At 38.3% G+C, this 23,657-nt stretch overlaps 1 protein-coding gene across 1 annotated transcript in view; it reads right to left on the reverse strand.

Moving 5' to 3' along the window:
* Positions 1 to 795: 795 nt before the first annotated feature.
* Positions 796 to 23,657, reverse strand: part of DERA (deoxyribose-phosphate aldolase) — an 83,087-nt gene continuing 60,225 nt past the window's right edge. Inside the window, exons 7-9 of the mRNA XM_081129746.1 lie at positions 5,356 to 5,468; positions 1,659 to 1,808; positions 796 to 1,356 (exon numbers count right to left, since the gene is read on the reverse strand). Coding sequence (XP_080985872.1) covers positions 1,300 to 1,356; positions 1,659 to 1,808; positions 5,356 to 5,468 — 320 coding nt within the window. The 3' untranslated portion in view covers positions 796 to 1,299. The remainder of the gene's footprint in view (positions 1,357 to 1,658; positions 1,809 to 5,355; positions 5,469 to 23,657) is intronic.

Consider the following 23,657-nt stretch of genomic DNA (forward strand, 5'->3'; position numbering starts at 1 on the left):
CCAGTCCAGGGTTTCTCATTTATGAGTAGCTGGAGATTCATTCGGGCAGGAAAAGACTACATAAAAATCACCATTTAAGAGAAAAAAAAAAAAGATTCTATAATGTGGTAAAGGTGCTAGCAAGCAAAATAGGCAGAGGTGTAAAGGTGGGAGGGACCTCAGCGGGCAAAGGAACCAGTAGACTACAACAGAGACCATCATTCCGCACAGCTGACAGTGAACTGTGCCTGTGTGTGCTGAGGGGCAGTTACACACTGGAGTGACTGCATAGGTTCGGGAGCCAGACTGTCTGCCTGGGCTTGATTCTCAACTGTTAACTTTAAGCTCTGCGACCTTTGGCAAGTTACTTAAGCTCTCTGTGCCTCAGTCCCTCATCTGTGTAAGAAAATGATAATATCAGTATTCATTGTTGTAAGCATTTAAAACCTTAATGTACTTACCTAACTGTTATAGAGATGAAGCAAGGATTAAATAAATTGCTATATGTTAAAAGTTTAGCACTTATTAAGTGCTATGTTAGTGTCTGCTATTTTACCCCATTTGCTATACCAGAAAATCTTAAAAGTTTCAGAATATAGATGTAAGTGGTATTCATTATCAATGTACTGGGGGTGTTTTATTTGAGATAAGTACCCATGGACTCTACCACAGAAATTCAGAATTCAGGAAGTTATTGATAAAACCTCTTTATATGTTTCATGGATTAATTTTTCAATGTGTACTGTGGCAATTTAAAGTTAAAAAAATAAACTACAGGAATTTTTTTATTTAAAAAAAATTCAATGATATCCATAGTTCCATATAACAATGACATTTTATTAACAAAACAATTAATAAAAGAGCATATCCACTGCAAAAATTAAAGGTAAATTTTCATGGCGGGAAGTTAGTGCCAAGCCCGTGACTCCTGAAGTGGTGAGAGCACAGCAGTGGGTCAGGGATGCCAGATTCTTTTGCTAGAGCACGTTTCTTGGGCACTTTAACTTTTTTTTTCTCCTTAGAATTTAATGTTGTCAAAGCTATCATTAACATGGTACTAAGAGTTTTTAAGAGAAAACTTTCACAAAATTATCAGTGCAGATCTAGCCATTAAGAGCATTTCAGATGTGCCTGAAATAAGTACCACATGTGGATTAGTTGGTATTTTTCTTTCATTCTTTGAATTAAGTTTAACAGAAATTTTAAGGGAAAAAAGTAATTTACGTATTCCCCCACTTCTTAATTAAGCAATTTTAGTAATTATGTTGAAAAATAATTTTTAAACGTTGTAAAAACACTTTTCTGGCATTCGTTGCGGATTTAACACATTGGAAGATCATGATAAGCTGCGTATCTTCCAGTCACGTGATGATAAATCTGTGAGGAAAAGCAGTTTTGTTAATTAATAATTATTATATTATTACGCATATCAATTAATAATTATACTATTATACAATAATTAATAATTTTAATTAACACTCCATTAAAAAGCCCCACTATTATGCACTTCAGCCAAATCTCCCTCCAGCCTACTTCAGGGGCTGGTTTGCTTGGAAGAAGGCAGAGGTTTGCGTATGATGACATAAGTCAGGTGAGTTTTCATCTCTAGTTCTCACTTCCCTATAGGCAACTTTTCATTTCTAGTCAGTTTGTTCCAAGGCCAATGGGTTACTACTCACCTGCCTCTCGATGTCAGAAAGCAGAGCGCTGGCACCTATCCGAAAGAGCTCTGGCGTCAGCCACTCATCTCCTAGCTCCTCCTTTATGAGAGAGAGCCAAGCGAGGGAATCCTTTGCAGTGCGGATGCCTCCTGCTGGCTTAAAGCCTACCTACAGGGGAAGGTGGGAAAGACGAGGTTTATAGCTACTGGATTACTTTTTAAAATCGTACTGCATTAATACAGGTCTCCATTCTCTGGCTCTCATTTTTTAGTCTATTTCAGCTCACCCAGCAGGGGCTTAGATCACTGATTCACACCCATTCACACTACAAAATGACTTTCCCAAGACTAATGAGTAAAATGTCACTGCTTCTGAGGAGACACTAATGAGAGTTAATAACCCTCATTAACATTTCACTTACTGGAAAGTCATAAACCTCAACCACCTAGACTATAGTTGTGAACCTGGGATAAACAAAAAAGTGTCATTAAATAGGAAAACATATCACAAAAGCCCATTCATTCTACATTTCTACAAGTAAGCCTGGAGAGACACCTCTCAGCCCTTCATCTTGAGGTGCAAAAGACACATACATGTATTTAAAACAAGAGGAGCAAACCAGCGAGGTCACACTAACCAATTCGGCAGCAAACATCAGCAAGGAGAGATGGCAGTTGTTTTAATCAGCTTAACTGCAGCGACTTTTTCCCCAAAGTTATAAGTAGACAGAGTAATAAAGCAGCCAGACCAGTTAAATAGCACAGTAGAAAGACAGGGTAGGGGCTCTTCGCACCTCTTTAGGCTTTGAAGGTGATCATAAAACAGCACAATTCAGCCAATATCTGACGTTTACAAATGATGGCCCTGAGTCCATTAGAAAAGGGTAAGTGTTCTATACACAGTGAAACCTGCTTATCTGAATTCACTTGTCTCAAGATCTTGACTATCCAGTACAGCAGAGACTCTATAGGTGGGAGCAATCAAGAAAGCACCCCACGGCCCAAGTACTAAAGCTCACAGGACCACTCAGAGCCAGTTTCATAGGGGGCCACTGCTAACAGAATGCTAGAGAAGGGAGACAATAAAAACTGAATGGTCCCATTATCAACCCAAGCTAGAAACCAGTTTCCACACCCAATCGATCAACAGCCAAGTCCTACCAATCGTACCTTCTTTACTTCTATATGCCGCCTGCTCACACTGTCCTATCTGCCCACTCTCACTTCCATTGTTTTAGTTTAGACCCTCATCAGTTCTCACAAGGATGTCAGTGAAGGTTTCCCAACTTGCTCCCCTGCTTCAATCACACAACGTCACACAGCTAAGCAGCAGCTGTAGAGAGATTCTAACCACATCTGCCTATTGCTCTGGAACCTGAGGGACTCCGTAAAAGTGAGGGGAGCTAGGGAGAGTGGGAGGTGGGGGGGGGGGAATAAGTGGGATGAGGTTATTTATTGAGAAGAGGCAAAAAAAATCAAGTAGCTGATATTAGCATACATATTAATCACAGGAGCACTTCTATCAATTAGGCAGTGCTGCATATAGATTTTTCTATATAATTCAGTTGTGTCAGCAAGTCTGTTCGGCAATGCTTCCAAAGACAGGTTCTAGCCTAAGTCTGTACTTTTTTTAAGGCAGAGAATATGGAAAACATAAATCTGCAATGAAATCGGTTATGAAATATTAAACCTCTGCTTCTCAGGAGTGGCACTAATCACGGTCTGGAAGACAGCTGATCGCATTTTAAAACGCCCCTTAAATCAATGATGTAGGAACTTTATAGTCTAAGGGCTGCCCGGGCAACTTGTCAATAACCTGAAAGGATGAACGTGATTTGCAACACACGCATACAGTGCCTCACTGTGTGACATCAGATGTGATTAACATGAATACAGTTTGACTTGTACCTGTCCGTATCTTAATGAAATTGGGGTGAAATTTGTTTACTAGCTGAGGAAAGGGTCAACACAAATCAAAAAGAAAGTGTTGAAAGGCAGCAAAACAATCCTCGCTCTCCACTCCAGTCTAGAACATAGAGCATCTAAAACTTTTATTGAAATTCTTTGCTTGTTGTCTAAGGAATCTCCTGGGAAGAGGCTTGTTCATTTTTGTTTCCCTTACATATAATATAGGTTAACATGGTACACAGTTAACGACTCAATAAACGTTTGTTGAGACTAAAACAGGACTGGGTTCCCAGTAGAGAGTTTTAGTTGGGACTATGGAGCTTATGAAATGTGGACATGCCTGAGGACTCCCCCTGACACACAACTGCAGGGCCCAGGGCCCAGGGCCTCTATGAGCAGAGAGAGCTTCACATCTACTTGGATGTTCTTGGGCTGACAATAAGAAGTGCTGGTCTTGCAAGTGGTGGGTCCACTCACTCAACTGGGGAAGGGGGGCAAAGATAGAATTCTCTCATTTTTTTTTATAGATTTACTTAATTTTTTAAAAATTTGGATTCTCTACAAAGTAGAGGATATTCCAGTTGGGTCAATTTCACATGTAGGTGACAGTAGGCACTTAACCTATTTTGTACTTTTATAAGATATGAAGTTATTCTGAAGGAGAAAATTCTGGAAGGAGTTCATTTCCTCTCAAACACAGTACATTCTCCAAAAGGTCTCCGATTCCAAAATAAGCAGAAGCTACAGTCACATATAAAGTCATCACATGCAGTTGGCAAAGGATTAAAGGTATTTTTTGAGGGGTTTCTATTCGGCAGAAATCAAGAGATTGGTTTTAAAAGATGTGTTTTGAGGAAGGCAAAATCTCATTAAAAAAAGAAAAAATTACCTTTCTCTCCAATGATGTAAAAAAAATCCTTTGAGATAATTTGCAACTAAACAAGCAACTTGAAGTGAAAAGGAAAATGCAAACTCATTTTAAAAAACACCTCATACGCATTTTTTCTTTTAACTTCATGTTTCAAAAAATATGTATTATTTTTCGAAAAGCTGACAAAAGCTAGCCTATACCCTCCTCAGCTTAACAGTCTTCCAAAGAGCACATCTAACTGCCATAAAACGCAAAAATGGATATTTAATTCAAGAGCTATATAACGTCTAGCTACCTTTTCCCTGCTGTTTCGCAGCATTTCATTATTTTGTTTAATAAGTTCATCTCCTCAAGAATTTTCTCTTCACCTCATATTATTAAAAGTAATAAGTTTTTCTGGACCGGGGGTTTCCCAACAGAAAAACCAATTTATGTGTGTCCTTCAATAATGACAGGAAAAGATTATTTCCCATTATATTGCATACTTTTCATATCACCACCACAGCTTATCATTCAATAAATGTTACTCTGCAATTCTTTCCGTTCCTCAAGGAAGTTTAATTTTTGCATTAACCTGTTTTCGGTGGCCAATGCCTTACCAGAAAGCCTCTGTGTTGCAGCAGAATTAGTTCATTAAAGAACCCATTTAGGACTTTCTTGTCAGTGATAAAATTGTCTTCAGTGAAGAAAAGAACATAAAGTAAGTTTACGTCTTGCTCACATGTACTTACTCCCACACTCACACTCACTTTCTGTTAATCGCGCATTTTCCTCCATGAATGTGTTCTTTTGTGATGAAAAGTAAATTAAACATTTATCTTAATAAGGGTATAACTCATTCGCACCTTCTGCATATGAAGACAGTTATCGAGGCTGTAACTTGTATTATAAATAACATTATCTTTACTCCAGAGAAAGACGTGCTGGAATAATATACCTTGTTTCCAGTTTTCCAGAAGAAATCTCTAATAGCCCGTAGCATCACTATAGCTACCGGGAAGGTGGCATTTACCGTTTCTTTTCCAGTAGAAGTCTTAATAAAATCGGATCCTAAAACAAAAGGAAGAAACATTGCATGTTAATTTAAAACCTTATTTTTCACACTTTTGAGTCAGTGGGAGAAATGAGTTGTGAACAATTTTTTTTTTCCTGAGGAACACAGCTTTATTTTTCATGAATTAGTTAAAAAACTAAAATAAATAAATAAATAATATCTCTTTAAAATAATTCTTTCCATACTTTTTCTTCTCCTTAGGATAAAATGAATTAAATTAAGCAACCAAATGGATTCCCAGGAAACCCCGGGGCTCTTGCCTCTATATTTCCATATCACTGATTAAAATCAAGCTGGTTTATTTAATGCATAACTGAGATGAATAAAACAATTTTATTCCCTGTGCTTACCATCATATAACACTTTACTACAAAACTGGGCTGCCACCTCATTTTCCCTCATTTCCTTATGCTTGATAGAAAGTGCTTGGAACAGCTGTGCCAACACAAGACGAATCACCATTAGCCGATTTCCACTGCCTTGCTTGTTACAAAGGCACTGTCTCCCAACCAGATCAGGACTTTCATGAAAGGCGCCATGCTCTTTCATAACTTCAAGTATTTTAAACAACTTCCTGTCTCTCAAATATATCTTCTATTGATGTAGTTTCACAGAGTAACACAAGGAGACAAACAATAATAAAGTTAAGATTCGCTGAGGGCGATGCACTGTGCACTTTCCTAGGTGCTCTAAAAGTACTGACCCAGTCAATTATCATGACAGCCTTAAAAGTTAAGTGCTAATATGATCCCCCATTTTTTAAAGAGGACATTGAGGCACAAAAAGTCAAGTAACTTGCTTGAGGTTACCTAGTAAGCACAGGAGGTAGAAGTTTAACCAAAGCAATACAGCTTACCCAATATGCTACAGTATCTCCATGAAACTTACCTAGGGTCACACAGTCAGCCAGCCAAACAGAGATCGTCTTGCATGTGGTTACCTACTCCCGAAACACTCAAAGTGTGGACCCCAGGTCAACAGCATGGGTACCACCAGGGAGCCTGTTAAAAATGCAGACTTCTCAGGCCCTACGCTGGACCAACTGAACCTGAATCTGAGTATCAACAAGGTTCCTATGCAAATTTACGGCCCCAGCCCACTGAATCTGTGGATCCACAGGTAAGGGAAGTCTCTGACATTCTCTCAAGGTCTATCAAAGAAGTGGTTAATGAAAATGGAAGGAAAAAGTGGCCAAAACTTTACCCTCTAGCTGCAACTGGAAAAGATACATCCATGACTCTTCTGTGAATTGAAAGGTTCCAATTGATACACCTTTAGTAAGTGCACTATGTATAAGGCACCATGAAAAATATAAAAACAAGTAATTGGAACCCTTGCCCTCAAAACCATATACATTCTATCCGCAAGTGGAGATGAAACATAATCTGGGCAATCATTTGATGAACTAGAAGTCAGCATATCTGGCTCTGAAAATTTTGTTTTACTCTGTTCTGTTTATCCTCATTAGAGGGTATTTTTTCCACTGATTTCTTACAGAGAGTGGGGGAAGTGGGGGGGGGAGAAACTACAATGTGAGAGAGACGCACTGATTGGTTGCCTCCTGCACGCATCCTGACCGTGGCTGGTGCAACGGAGGTACATGCCCTTGACCAGAATCGAACCCACGAGCCTTCCGGGCTCCGAAATTTACTTTGCAAATTCCATCTCCTAGTCTCTTCCATCTGTAAGTTAGATCTGAAAATTTTCGCTGGCTATGATTCATAGTGGAATCAGAAGAGACAATCTATATGAAAGCACTCAGAAAACTGTCAAGTGTTATACAAATATGAATGGAGCAAAGACCTAGGTAAGGTTGCAATCTGTAGAAAGCCACAGGAATTCTGACATATCAGAACAGGGCATTGGAAGGCTGCTCTTCTTTAGGTCTGCAGGTAGGCCCAGTTGGGAGAAATGGAGACATACTTGTCATGTATGCATTCATTCAACAAATATTTACTAAGTGCTTGCTATGTTCTAGACTGTTCTAGATGCTGGGAATAGCACACTAAACAAAAAAGATAAAGTTCTTGCCCTTGTGATAATTTCTAGAAGAGAAAGACAATAAACAAATAAATATATAACAAAAGCCAGGTAGAGAAAAGTGCTATGAAATAAATAAGCAAAGTCATGAGAGAGAATGATGGGCTTGGGGAGAGAGAGCTATATTTAAATAGAGTCCTCATAAAGGCATCTCTGGTGAGTGAAATTTAAAGACTAAATAAAGGGAATCTGTGAAAAGAGCTTTACAAGCAGGGAAAGAACAAGTGCAAAAGCCCTGAAGTGGGCATGTGCTAAGTTGATTAATAAATGAACCAATAGAACCTGGCTCCAACAGCATCAGAAGACAATCAAAGAGAACAGATTAAAGCCTCCAAATAGATGCAAGAAGGTGAGGGGAACATCCCAAACAAATTTACAATGAGACCAAGATGTATTTTCTAATATGCCACACTGTCTTTGGATTCACTAGGAGGCTTTTAGGTACAACACTGGATATCATCTGAATTTTTAAGCATCTTGAAAAAGATTATTAATATAAAAGACAGAGACCAAATTTGGAGGCCTAAAAAAAGATGGTCACTTAAAAAGCATACTATCTAAAGTTAACCAAAAGAGCCGATCTCCCTTGGATGAGTTTGGAGGCAGGGTAAAGAAGGAGACTCCCCTAACATATTTGGGAGGAGCAGAGCAGAACACCTACAGTGGTAGCAAGAGTAGTCTGGGAGTAGTAACAGCAGCCAACACATTATCCGTCTCCCTTTCCTGGCTGTATTGTAAGCAGGTCTGAGGGCAGGTGCTAATCTTTCTTACCCATGTCCCTAGAATATGACACATGTAAGAAGCTCAATAAATAAATTTTAGATGGATGGATGTGTGGCCACAGCTACCAAGAAAAAGCAAACTATTTTCCACCTTTGACTGACTATTGGGGAAGGGAACACAGATTGGGGTTTCACTCCAGGCCCACTATCAAAGCTGGGTAAATGGCTCAGAAACAAATATTGGTTTATTTATTTATTTTTAAATAAACTTTTAATTTTAGGACAGATTTAGATCTACAGATATACTGTAAAAGTAGTACAGAGAGTTTCCATATATCTCATACCCAGTTTCCCCTATTATCAACAACTTATATTAGTATGGTACATTTGTTACAATTAATAAATCAATATTGACATATTATTATTAACCAAAATCCATATTTTAAATTTCCTTAGTTTTACTCAGAATCCAGTCTCTTCCACACTACTATAATACAGTTGTCATGTCCCCATAAGCTCCTCTTGAATGTGACAGTTTCTTAGACTTTCCTTATTTTGATGACCTTAACAGTTTTGAGGAGTACTAATTGGGTATTTTGTAAAATTTCCCTCAGTTGGGACTTGTCTGATGTTTTACTCATGATTACACTGGGGTTATGGGTTTCTGGGGAGGAAGACCATAGAGGTAACATGCCTTTTTTACCACGTCACTATCAACATGACGTACCACAGGTTGATGTTGACCTTGAACACCTGGTGGAGGTAGCGTTTGCCAGGTTTCTCCACTGTAAAATTGCCCCCCTTTTCCTATTTTCAATATTGTATGCTTTGGAAAGAAGTCCTTATGTGTGTCCTACACTCAAGGAATTGGGAGTTACAATCCACCTCCTTTAGGGGAGACTACATAAATTATTTGGAATTTCTTGCATGGGAGAGTTGTTTCTTCATTCATTCATTCATTCATTCACTTACAATCATTTATTCATATCAGCACAAAAGATATTTATTTTATACTTGGGTTTATAACCCAGTATTACTTCATTTTGTTGCTCAAATGGTTCTAGCTTTGGCCATTCAGAGCTCTTTCAGTTACTTCCTGTATTTCTTTGCACACCCCCATTATGTGAACTTTCTGTTTTTCAAGCACTTTCTGTTATTAACAAATGCCCCAGGCTCACCGTGTATGTTTTCTACCCCAGTCCTGGAATAAGCCATTTCTCCAAAGAGCCCTTGCTCCTTCTATTGGAGAATGGTACTGGAAACCAAGATCTTGGTGCTAGGTGTACTCATTGCTAATATAGGGTTTTGCTTTTAGGCCCTCTCAGCTATTCAGCAAGGAAATATATGCATGTATACGAACCCATTTATATATCTATACATATCTGTAAGTAATTCCAGATGTAACTATCTATCCCTATATTACTTCACCTGTTACCATATGGATCATTCTAGCCCTCTCCCCTTCCTTATCTGTAAATTCCCACTCCAACAGTGAGGAACCTGGCACCTGCCATCTGCCACCCATTTATTAATTGTTCACATCCGGTAACCATGTATAATGCTTTCAGAATTGTTAACCATACCATCAATGGAAACAACTCTATCAATGCCAGTTCAGTGCTAATGTGCAGTTTCTTTGCCTTTAGCTTTACAGACTACACTCATTTATAAAGTTACTTAGGTCAGCACTTTTTTCTCCCACCTCCTTCAGTGAGGCTGTCTCACACATTTGAAATACAGTTAGAGTCTTTGGTTACAGTCTGCATTCTATCCTGGAATCCCCTAATGTTTAAAATTTCTCTCTAGGCAATGTTTTTGCATTGTAGAATCTTCTTTTTTGACAATCTTCTTCTAATTGCTATATTTAGATGATTACCATTTAAAGTTATTGATTTTGTTGAATTAATATCTACAATGTTGATAACTTTTCTCTTAACACTTTATTTCATCCTATTCACTTCTTGCTGAGATGGTTTCTAATGAGAAGACCACTGTAATTATTTCCTTTTACTTCTATAGGTAAGGTATTTTCTTTCTCTTTTTCCAAGATTTTCTATTTGCCCTTGGTTTTCTTCAATTTGAATATAATATATCTAAGTGTAAATTTTAAAATATTTATCCCACTAGGTGTTCTTTGAAATTCCTAGATCTGTGGTTTGGCATCTGTCATTAATTTTGGAAAATTCTTGGCCATTACTGCTTCAAATACATTGTCTGCTCCATTTTCTTTTTTTTCTTCTGGTATTCCAGTTACACATATGTCACACCTTCATGGTCACTGATTCTTTCCACAGTCTACTGGTAAGCCCATCTACTAATGGGCTCAATCTTCCTTACTGATGAGCCCATAAGGCATTCTTCACTTCTGTTGCAATATTTTTTATTTCTAGCATTTCCTTTTGATTATTTCTTAGAGGTCCCATCATTCTGCTTACATTATCTATCATTTTCTCATCCTGTCTATTTTTTACATTGGAGTCACTAACATATTATTCATAGCTATTTTAAATTTCTCTTTCTGATAATTACAACATCTCTGTTATATTTGAATGATTCTAATGCTTGTTTTGTTTCTAAAGACTGTGTTTTTTCTTGCCTTTTAGCATCTCTTGTAATTTTAGTTGAAAGCCAGACATGATATATTGAATAATATGATATAACTATTACATAAACAGGCCTTTGGTGTGAGATTTTAATCTAGCTAGGAGTTGGGCTGTGATTAATGTTTGCTATAGCCACAGGTACCAGAGTCTTCAAATCCTATAGTATCTTTGGTTCTTTTCTTCCCTGTTTTCTTTGGGCTTCCTAAATATTTCTCCTCAGAGGGCCTATGTTTTTTTTCTTTTAGCTGTCACATAATCCATAGGATTATTGGAGCCTTGTTAGTGTGGTGGTAATGTATGGCGGAGAGGAAGTATTTTATAATCTTATAATTAAATTTCAGTCTTTTAGTGGGCCTGTGTCCCTGGGGCTGTAACTCTCACAAGTGTGTCCTAGCTTTTCTTCCCCACTTTGGTGAAGTAGGAAGACTTGAAGAAAAAATGCCCTCCCAGGTAAGACTGCAGTAAAGTTTTCAGGCCTTTATTAAGAACACTCTAGGCATATTTTACGATGATTATCTTCCGCTACCCCTGCCAGAACCAAGAGGGGATCTTTCTTGGCTCTTCACTGTGAGCATCTGGGGCTCCTAGAGGTAAAACTCACAAAGGTACTGGGGTAACAGTCAGCTTCCAACAATTTGTCAAATTTACTATTTAAGTGTTCCTACCAGTCTATGGCTCTAGCAGGTAAGCAAATCTTGATTGTGACCCTCAAGACTCGCCTGTCTCTCCAGATTTCAAGGTGGCAGTTTGCCCTGCTACTTAAGTTCTTTGATGGGTCTTAGAAAAGTCATTGATTTTCCATTTATTCAGCTTTTTCATGTTCTAAAGGACAGGAATGACAACTTCCAAATTCTTCACATGTTAAAGTGGAAACCAGAAGTCCTTAAATATTAAGACAAGAAAATCAAGTATGGATGGAGATATAAATTATATATGGTATTTAAGGTATTTTAGACATATGCCAAGAAACTATTACAGTCAAGAAGAATTGGAAAGAGTCGGAGATTCACTTTATCTAGAATGACATGTGACACATAGAATTTGGTATAAACCTTGAAGGAGAAATAAAATGCAAAGAAGAGAGGGCAGATAGGAGAACACCACCATTAGAAGAAACATGACAAGCACAGAAAGTATAAGACACATCCAAAGAATAATAAATGGATCCATCTAAGGAATCTCTGTGAGGAGCAGGGAGCATGGGGGTTGGGGGATGGTACTATTTGGAGTGTGTGTGTGTCACTGGGTGTTTTTGAACACATGACTATAAAGGTTCCCTTAGGCAACATGAGGTCTGATCACTTGAAATTAGTGTTTAAGATGCTAAATTTGGTGTCTCATTAGATAGGTGGAGGAAAGACAATGGAGAGTCAGAGACCACACAAGAGATTAACATAGCAGTGCAGATGAGCAGGAACCACTGGCTATTTCTTTATACCCAGGAATAAGACCTAGCTTTAATTACACAAAAAACCTTAGAAAGTACATTAGTATTATACTACCATCAATAGAACAATAGATTTTCCAATGGGACTAAGTGGGTATACACTTTTGTTTTACTTCTTACTTTAATATTGCTTCCTTTGCCCGTCTGCTAAAACAAAATTACCTTGGAGAAATAAATGCTAGATTTCAAATATCCAACACCATAGAACACCACAGACTCTCCTCAGAGTTTATGTAAATCCAACATCAACCAAACTCACTTCTGCTCAGCTTGGGGAAAAAACCTTATGAGAAAATATCTCACAGTTAGAATAGCTATCCATATAAAGGTTCTTTCATCAGTGCCCACAATTTCAATGAAATGACTTAGGAGATGAAAGGCCTGGAAAGTCCAAAGTAACACATTAAATAGACTAGTATTCAACTGTAATTAGTTGAAATTAAAATTAATAATAAATTTATAGTATTATATTAAATTGTATTTTTTTATTTTCCTAATTTGAAATCCCTAGCACAATACTTTTTTTGTGGTCTAAAGCAACTCAAAGCTTTTCTAAGGCCCATAATTACAAGTCTCCATGGTACAGTTTCATTAAAAACTTTCATTAAACAACAGCTGCCCTTGTATATGGTCTTCTAATCAATTTGGTCAAACAGAATGACTTCTAATCAGCTGTTGATAAAAATAGAAGATGAAATTTTAATTCTAATAGATTAACCACAAACTCAAGACAGTCTTCAAAATCCATCTAGCTCTATTCTCCAGTGGATTTAATGACTATTCAGCAACTCATTACTAAATAGAACAAGATGAACATTTTCCAGTTCATTAAAGAAATGTACTATGTATTTTTGCATTGTCCTCATGATTCGTTACAGGGAGTCTTAATTACAAGATAATGGATAATGGTTATTAAATGCAGACTGCAGTAATGAAGCTCTATTCATTTGCGAACCTCAGAGACTGCAAAGAGAGGAAAATAAAATTACTAGCTTCAAAAGATTAACGGATCAAATTATTATTCAATTTTGAAAATCTCATTCAGACTTCATAGAAACAAGAAGAGATTAAAAACTAGTATTAAGACCAAAGTAGTACATTTAAAAATAATAATATCTTAAGGCTATTACTGCATAATAAGCTTCAGATGTGATTATTAGAAAAACATATAGCTAACAATGGGAAAACATGCATTTTTATTTCCTGAACAACTCTTATTTATGAGATAGGAAGTTACTAGTAGGATCTTAAAGAGAGTCTGGGTGAACATGGAAGATATATGCTATTATGCTACAAAAGAGCAGCACAATGGAAGGTATTATTAACATTTTATACTTCACTAATGAAAAATAGGATTAAAATCAACTGCTGCTTGAGAAAGCTTGTCATTAAGTGGAATTCATGCCAACCCAATAATAAGAGCTTCTGGGCACATTACTCATTAGCACTATGTTTTCTATCATTCTCTGAAAAATTACTGATTAAAGTTAGCAATAGAGTTTTGTGTGGTAATTCTGATACTAATTTATACCTGCAATCGGCAATGGGACACCTCTTTTATTTTTTTAATCCTCACCCCAGGATATATTTTTACTATTTTAGAGAGAGGGGGAGGGGAGAGAGAAACAGCGATGCTATAGAGAAACATTGACTGGTTGCCTCTCGTATGCACCCTGGCAGAAGACTGAACCCCCAACCTGGCTACGTGCCCTGACCAGGAACCGAATCCTCGAATTTCGGTTTATGGGACAAGGCTCTAATCAATTGAGCCTCCTGGCCAGCGGGGGATACTTTTTTAAAATTTTATTTTATTTTGTTTATTTATTTTATCCCCAATTGAGTACATGCTTCGAGAAAGGAAAGAGAGAGCGAGGGGGAGGGAGGGAGAGAGAGAGGGAGAAACATTGATGTGGGAGAGAAACATCAATCAGTTGCCTTCTGTATGTGCCCCAACCAGGGATCGAACTCACAATCCAGTTATGTGCCCTGACCAGGAGTCCAGTTGGCAACCCTTCGGTGCACAGGATGACGCTCAACCAGCTGAGTCACTCCCGTCCAGGCAAGGACACCTTTTTAAAATATATATGTATATACTGTACAGAATTAGGAAGCCCCAAATTAAAACATATTCTTTGGTATTATATTCTTTCACTCAACATAGGCCTGAAAATAATTTGGGTAGAGATAAGGACCCCATGTTTTGGTTGAAGAGCTGGCCCAAGATGAAAGCAGAAGGTCCCTGTGGGGTATCAATATGATGCTAGCACTCCGTCTGGAGACCAATGATACCACCAAGACATCCTTACATGACCCAGAGGTAATAGCTAACCCTGTGGAAAAGAGGGGAAATGTTTTCTAAAAGAGAGAGGAGGAAAAAAGCGTAAAAAGGAAAAAATAAAAATAAAAACACCTGCTCTCAGTTCTTTTCTTCTATCTGAATCGCGAGCTCTGGAAACACTTCTCAGTTGGTCCAGTCTATCACAGGAGAGAGGCAGAGCCGCATAATTACACAGGAAAGCATGTTCAGGCTCAATGGCAATCAGGAAGCAATCACGATCTCAGAGTCAGAAAATATCCCAAATACCCCAGGGGTAAGATTAGCTCATGATAACCACATTCCTTGTGGCTGCCTTTGCCTCAATAAAAATAAAAACATGGCCATTCAAAATAATGCAAAAACAGTGTGATTCAAATGGAACGCAAGGTGGGGACTCTGACTATATAATACTTGGTAATTGACAGTAATGTCCCTGGGAGAATATTTTAAACAATTATGTGAACCATACAAAGATATGTGGTGGAATCGCTTTCCACAAACAACAGTCCCTGAGTTATGTCTAACATGCCCTTTCACTTCTAAAACTTAGCTTATTCGACATGAGCTTCAGAACTTTAGTGATAATGCTGGAGATGAGTTACCCATCCATGCAGATATCTGTTTTTGAGTGGATTTAAATTGTTTAATTTTTCGAACAACTCTAAATGTATGCTTGTTTTTTACAAATTTGGAAAAAGGATTATTTAACTTAACTGTTTACAAGGCCATGCTGTCAGCATTTTGGACCAAGAGTCAAACTGGGAAACAACAGAATGCCTCCTAAACCAGGTTCTACACTGCCTCTAATTTTTAACGTTGTATTCATGCTCCTGAGGGCGTTTGCAAATACCTACTTAGAGTTAACAGTTCAGAAGTGGGTTTCTAAAATATGCGCTTCTCAGTTCTCTCCTCTCTCCCTTCCCTCCTCCTGCTTTTGAAGAAGGTTATCAAGGAAAGAGAGTTAGGGGTAACTGAGCCCTAGATCTGTCATTAAAACAAGGGTTCTGAAATTAGATAGTGGGGAAGGTTGGCTGCACAACGCTGTGAACAGTTTTATCTCATGGCAATTATATCTCAATTTAAAATAAAAAAGGAGTGTTCATGAGGGAGAAAGGGGGTAAACACTAAGTAAAACTAACCGAGTAAAATTATCAATTAGTTGACAACTCAAGTGTATATAATCATCTGGACCATCACCCCTTTCCTGAACTCAGGTCTAAAGGCTACTCCTAGTTTTGATTTGCACTTCCCTAGTAGCTAGGGAAGTTGAACACCTTTTCATACATCTGTTGGCAGTTTGTATGTCTTCTTGGGAGGGGTGTCTGTTCAGGTCCTCTGCTCATTTTTTAATTAGATTATTCATTTGTTTGTTTGTTGTTGAGTTTCACAAGTTCTTTATAGATTTTGGATATCAACCCCTTGTCAGAGCTGTTGTTTGCAAATATCATCTCCCATTCGGTTGGTTGCCTTTTGCTGTGCAGAAGTTTTTAGTCTGATAGAGCCCCATTCATTTATTTTTGTCTTTACTTCCTTTGCCTTTGGGGTTAAGTTCATAAAATGTTCTCTAAAAGTAAGTCCATAATTTTAGTACCTATGTTTTCTTCCATGTAATTTATTGTTTCAGATCTTATATTTAGGTCTTTGATCCATGTTTAATTAATTTTTGTACATGGGAACAAGCTGTAATCTAGTTTCATTCATATAAAATTTCTAACATTATATAATACTTTATATTATTTGTCATTACATGTATTTGTCATAGTAGTCAAGAGGGTCATAATATGGTACTGTATACTTGAAAGTTACTGAGACTACATCTTAAGTATTCTACACACACACACACACACACACACACACACACACAAAGAGTTAACTATGTGAGGTGATAGATGTGCTCTTTATCTTGATCTAGGTAATTATTTCACAATGTAGATGTATATTAAATCATTACCTTGTACACTTTAAAGATATAAAATTTTATTTGTCAATCATACCCATTATTACTTAATAATAAAAAAGAGGGTGGTAAAAATAGGAGCCACTTTATATTTTCTTCTGTATTTTGAGAAAAAAATGAATCAGTATTTTAAATATGAATGTACCCACACATACATAATTGCTTTTACAAGCTAAACTAGTCTCAAGAAAATTTTTTCCAGTGAGAGTATGTGGTTTGTATGAGAATGTTAGACATAAGGTAGATATGGAGAGAACAAGATGATAAAAACCAAGGAAGTGGCCCGGCCAGTGTGGCTCAGCAGTTGAGCATCGACCTATGATCCAGGAGATCGTGGTTCGATTCCCAGTCGGGGCACATGCCTGGGATGTTGGCTCAATTCCCTCATGAAGGAGGCAGCCGATCAATGACTTTCTCATCATAGATGTTTCTCTCTCTCTCTCTCCCTCACCCTTCCTCTCTCTGAAATCAATAAAGACATGTTTTTTAAAAAAAACAAGGAAGTGATCATTTGACAGATTGTGGATAAATATATCTGTTTCTTGTTTCCTGTCAGTTTTTCAGTTCTCAGTGACTATTTCTTGAAGTATTATGATCTCCTAAATGTATGTTATTGAGGAATTACTAGCTCTACATTCTCTTTTTACTTATGTATGATTTTCTAAGACTCTACTTTTCATTTGTTTATTTATATTTATTCCATGTTTTCTTCCAGAGAACATTCATGGCAAAATTTGAATGTATACATGACCAACACAATAATTGTAAGGGTAGTGATAACCTGTTCAGTGATATGCACAACATATTTTAACCAATAAATGGATCGGCTAATATAAAACAATTAGTACTTTGAATAGAGACAGAGTCTCAAAAGATAATTCTTCATGGTATATTACAAATCCAACGCCATTTAGTAAATGTAATCAACAGTGCTTTCAAAATATTTTGAAAGGCTAATTGTGTAGTTTGTGGTGATGTTTTAAGATGCTGGAGAAAATAATAGGACACATGCATCCCTAACTCATACCTTTCCTTAGCTCCACAGCTACTGCTATCTGTCTTGAGTCCCCTTTTTTTCCACTCCTCACATCAACTTTCCGGAATGGCCATTATATTTCTTGATTTTTTAATTAATTAATTAATTAATTTTTTGTTAATCCTCACCAAAGTATTTTTTTCCCATTGCTTTTCAGAGACAGGGGAGGGGAGGGGAGGGGAGGGGAGGGGAGGGGAGGGGAGGGGAGGGGAGGGGAGGGGAGGGGAGGGGAGGGGAGGGGAGGGGAGGGGAGGGGAGGGGAGGGGAGGGGAGGGGAGGGGAGGGGAGGGGAGGGGAGGGGGAGGGGAGAAACATCCTGCACATGCCCCTGGGAATCGAGCCTGCAACCGAGGTACGTGCCCTTGGCTAGAACTGAACCCAGGACCCTTCTGTCCACAAGCCAACATTCTAACCACTGAGCAAAAACAGCTAGGGCGCTATTAGATTTCTTAAAACCTGTATATTAACACTGTAAAATAAATAAATAAGAATAATAAAGGCCACTCCCAGCCTTCTCTGTGAGCGGTTTCCCAAGTAAGGCACCCATGCTCCAGGCCTCCCCTCCAGTCGTCACTAATGATTATAACATAGCATTCAGCCGTCATCGGTCTAAACAGACATGGTTATTTATGGATAATGTTTTACTCTGTAATAAGGCTAATCAAAGGAATAGCATTCATAGTCAAGCATTAAATTACTTAAAGCATTATTTTTGAAGAAAAATACTTCAACACATCTATCATCATACTTCCTTAAAAAGATTTTTAAAGAGTGGTATCAACGCTGAGAATTTCATTCTGTCCAAAGAGAGAATTTTGATTTAAGGGCCTTTTAGGACTAGCTCAGTGATGCCAACTGGGAGTCACTGACTCTGCCTCGTACATATTCGGAGACCATACTGTCCGATGTGGCAGTCACTCACCACTGTGGCTACAGAGCACTTGCAAAGTGGCAAGTCCAAGCCCAGATGTGCTATAGGTATGAAATACACACGGGGTTTAGAAAACTTGGGACAAAAAATAAAATGTAAAATATCTCACCAATAATTTTTATATGGATTACACACTGAAATGACATATTGTGGATTTATTTTGGGCTAAATAAAATTTAATACTATAATTATTTTCACCCATTTCTTTTTACTTGCTAATGTGGCTATTAAAATTTTTTAAATTATATATCTCTATTAAGCAGAACTGGTCCAGGGCTTCAAAGAGACACTGAAATCTGTATTCACCCTGCCTAAGCTACAATCTTATGTCCTTAAACTAATATCCTTTAAGTGTTGGTTTTAATTTATTTAGGGGGAAAAAAAAAGGCTTAAATCTGCCCAGAGGCAGAGTAAGAAGTTCCCTGGTGGCAGCATTCTCTCTCATCCAAACAGTTCAGTTCTGTCCCCATATCTGAATACTTCACTCACTAAACAAAAGATCTGTAATTAACTGGACCTGCCCTCCTTAGCAGCGAATATCTGTTTGGAGAACATAAGAACACGTACCTATGTCTTACGTCCAATCCCAATCACATACTGTAGAGGAATTCTAGTAAATACAATTTTCTCTGTCTGAACATTTTCAGTGGTTTCAATGACTCTTATGGATTAGCACCCTGGGAAACTGGCCAGCTGGCTGGCCCCTTAATCCTGTTTGGAATTGGCCTTGCTTTCAGTTTTCAAACACACAGCAGTAACTCTAAACCACACTTACAAACTCAGGACTGTGTATGACTTGTGCTCACAGCTCCGTGCTCAAGCCAACCATTCTCTTTCCCAATCCTTCAACATCTACTCAACTAATGTCACTGAGCACCTACTATGTGCTAGCACTATTGTATAAATTGGGGACATAGCAGTGTACAAAATAAGGGCTTCCTTAATGGGCCACTGTTAAAGGCAACACTTCCTTAATGGGCCACTGTTAAAGGCAAGCAACACTGACTTATGGAAGTTATTTGTTTTCTCTCCATCTGGCTACCTAAAGAAAAAAATCTCTATCTGTCTCCATCACATTACCCTCTGTTTTTCAGAGAGCTGATGGCACTGCTGAAAAGGAAAAACTGAGATTCATGACATTAGGCTAGTACTCGATGATCAAAAGAAAATGCCAGAAATGCCCACAGGCACTGTTATTGTATAGGTGTAACGGTTTGGATAAAATAGCAAAGGGGTTTAGACTCATTATAAAATGAAAACATCAATCTGTAAATCAAATTACTGATGCCAAATGCCTCAAAATCCAAATGCTTTCCTTCTTGGGCCAGCCTGTTGCAGCTAAACTTACTGGGGTAGGGATTTATTATGTTAAGCAAGTGTCCTCTACTGATATGGTAGTTTTAAAGTTATCTTATCTTAAAATGACACAACCGTATCTAACGCATTCTTTTTTCCTTCTCATTTGCTGGGAGAAAAGAGGGAGATGGAACCTCAATACAAGGTAAAATGTGATTTGGTATCACTATACTTTGGCAAAGAAGAGCAAAATGAAGACGCATTTTAACAAAATAACAGGCTAGATATGCTTTAAACAACTGGATTTCATTTTGATTGTGCTTCCCGTTGTCACGAGCAAGTTTGGAATATATAGTATACATTAACATTAAAAGTCAGGTATGCTGGTGTGGAATCTATTAACTCGAGAGAAAATTACTCAAATTGAAGAAATAGCTGCTTAAAATGGATTTAGAAATATATTTTACCGAACAAAGCAAGCTGGAAAATTAGGCTACTTTATCAGGATTAGAAAGTGCTATGAATTTTAAACACAAAGCTTTTAAAAACAATGCAGAACATAGTTGAGATTATCCCACCTCAATGTCATCATAAATCTTTTTTTTCAACAACTGATGATGTCTGTAGAGTTACTTTTTACCGTGACCTGTCTTTCATTTAAAAAAAAATTGTGTTAATTTTTCTGCAGGGAGTTTTATCTCTAGGTGATTGTTTCACTGTACCTGGAGACGCACATGCTTTCCATTAGCAGATCTATAGATGGGTGAACCTTGAAAAGCCTCTGAATGGAAACTATTCACCATGTGCAGCTCTCCGGCTGGCCATGTGGGTTACCACTTACCAACCACTTATACAGACAATGCTGCCTCTCTCCTACTGTTCACAAACAATTTTCAAGTTAAAATCCTGTCTCTGTTTTTCAACTAGTCACGACTTCATTTTTATCTGTATTCCTTTGCACTCAGCAGCCACCAGAGACCTTGATTCCTCAACAAAAGAGGTATGTGCTGGCAAAAGAAGCCCAGTAAATCTCCTCTGTGGTAAGGATCTGACCAGAAAGGGTCACCTCAAACTTCTGCCAAGTTGTGGGCATCATCGGGACACAAGAACCATTCACAGATTCCTGAAAACACATGAGGCAAGGAGAAAGGATGGGAAAGAGAAGTTTGTGAACTGGGCAGGAAGAATGGTCCTGACCTAGACTCTGAAAAAGTTATGAATTAACACAACATGCCTGGATGCGTGGAACAGAATAACATCTCAGTGGGGGCAGGGGTGGGAGTGGGAGGGGACAGGAAGAGATTAACCAAAGAACATATATGCATATATGCAGAACCCATGGACCCAGACAATAGCATGGGGAAGGCGTGGGGTGGGGTGGGGTTTGGGTAGAGGGGGGCAAAAAGGGAGAAAATGGGAGACACCTGTAATACTGTCAGCAATAAAATAAAATTAAAAATTAAAAAAAATACAAAATGCCTGCAAGCTGGATCCATTTTGAGTATTTACTAGAAATCATGTAGGATCTCCCTGGATATCACACATTTGTTTTCAAGACACTGCCTTGCCAAAGCGCACACGCGCACGCACACACACACGCGCACGCACACACACATGCTCATATCCTGTAGTTGCTTCATAGCAGATGGGCTATTGGTCCCTTTTTCGACAGTCTTAAATAAAAATTACATATAACCATATGGTAATGATGTACATTTCAGACAAATAGTTTATACTACACACTTAATACAGAGCTTTTATCTGCCTCTCACAGAACTTCCTATTACAAGACTAATAGGTTTGATAAAAGGCTATTCGTTTTCAGGAGATTTCCCTCATCAGAAAACAGAATATAAATAGTTTCTTAATATGTATAGTTAGATATTTACCGACCTTCTCTTTAAACCCACATTTAAACTTTTTGACACATATTTAATGTTTTTAATACTAGCTGTATAAGTGCTCTGAGTGTGGCATTTATTTCCTCCCCTTAAAGCACATGTTATATCACAGATTTAATTCCTCCCAGGTATTTCAGGGGAGTAATTAAATGTCAAAATCCAAAGTGAATACATAGGTAACCTAAAAATGTAAAACCTCAGTAAAAAAATATTTCAGCTGTTTAGTTTATTACCAAAAATGGGAAATGGAATCCACAATGATAACCTGTAAGGTAAGAAGGCATTTAGAAAATGGAGTTAGAGACAGTTGCTGGGCACCCATTTACTTATGCTTCTGACACAAATATCATGAATTTTTTCCTGAGAAAGAAGGTTTTCTGAGTTGACTTGGCCCAGTTTTTATATTTAATACATGAAAACTAAAGAGCACAAAAATGTGTAAAGTGTGAAGGGCTAAGAAGTGTCGGAATACGGAATTGAAAGATAAAACAGGTTTGCTCATGGCATTTTTCATCTCAAAACCTTCAACTGCTTACAGAATAAAATTCCAGCATGTGTACCCTCCAGGATCTGAATTTAGCTAATGTTCCATTGGTGCCTTTGCTACTCACCCTAAAGTAGGCTCTAGCAAATTCTGATGATGATGACAATGATAATAAAAAACAACAACATTAATAGTAGTAGGATGTACCTCTTTTTGGAGAACTCACCAGGTGCTGGGCTCCAGCTAAACACTTTATATACCGACTCTCATTTAATCCCCACAATAATGTATTATCTCCATTTGCAAATGAAGAAACCAGGAGCAACAGATATGGAGGAACTCGTCTAAGACAACAATTTATAAGCATCACGAGTGGAATTTAACACAGCTTTTTCTAACTCAAAGTCCAGCCTTTTAATTACTACACTTCTGCCTCCTAAACCAGAGCAGTTATTATTTCCCAGAAACACCCTTTACCTTATCAAATTTATATTATCCATCCTTTCTTTCCCTGCCAAAATCCTACCTGGCCAAGTTCAGCTGTTTCCTTCAGTATGAAGCGGCACAGACATTGCTTTCTTCTCATTTTGAATGTAAACATGATGACTGGAGCTATGGCAGCCATCGTTCACCCACGAGGAAAACGCCAAGAGAATAACAGAGGCACGAAACCTGACAGTCACTCCAAACTTTTTACTTTTTTTTAATGAGAAAAATACTTCCGTACTTATTCAAGTGACTGTTGTTAGGTTTGGTGCTACCTGTAGTCACACTCATACCTAACTGATGAGGTCCCTGGACTGTTTACTTTTGCTCTGCTGAGCTAGAAATCCCACGGCGCATTCCATCTATTAATTTCCCCTGGGCATCACTCTGCAACCACAGACACAAAATCTCACCACCACCCTCCCCCACGCACAGACAGACACCCTCCGCTCTGCCTGGCTGAGACCCCTGGATGCCACCAGCTAGGCCTAGCCAGGCCCCTAGCTCCCCACTCCACCGACCTTGGTAAATCAGATAGGAAGAGTCAGAGTTCACCTGAATACAACGTGGAAGGAAAAGTAGCAGGTGAAAGGGGATCCTGGTGAGCTGTGGGTACCGTTAGGAAAAGCTAAAAGGGAAAAGCCAGAGAAAAACAGAGATTCCTGTTGGGAGAAGCAACCATCTGAGAGACTAGCGAATGAAGCATCTATATACCAATCTGTCTGAACACGTTATTGAAGAAACAGAGAAAGGAACTGTTTTATCAACAAACAGAATATAAGCAGTTCCAGCAACAGCAGAAGATGGAGGAAGAAACTGAAGTGCAAGTCCTAAAAGCTAACTGGAGAGCATTCTGGGCCTGAGTAAGCTGGAGCCCTTCCCACTGTGTCTGCCCGGCCCAGGGCACTCCGCACTCTTCCCGGCCATGGCTGCCTCTCCCACTGGCATTAGACTGGCCACATGTA

This window comes from Miniopterus schreibersii (genome assembly GCF_964146895.1).
Source record: "Miniopterus schreibersii genome assembly, chromosome: 2".
Lineage (NCBI taxonomy): Eukaryota > Metazoa > Chordata > Mammalia > Chiroptera > Miniopteridae > Miniopterus > Miniopterus schreibersii.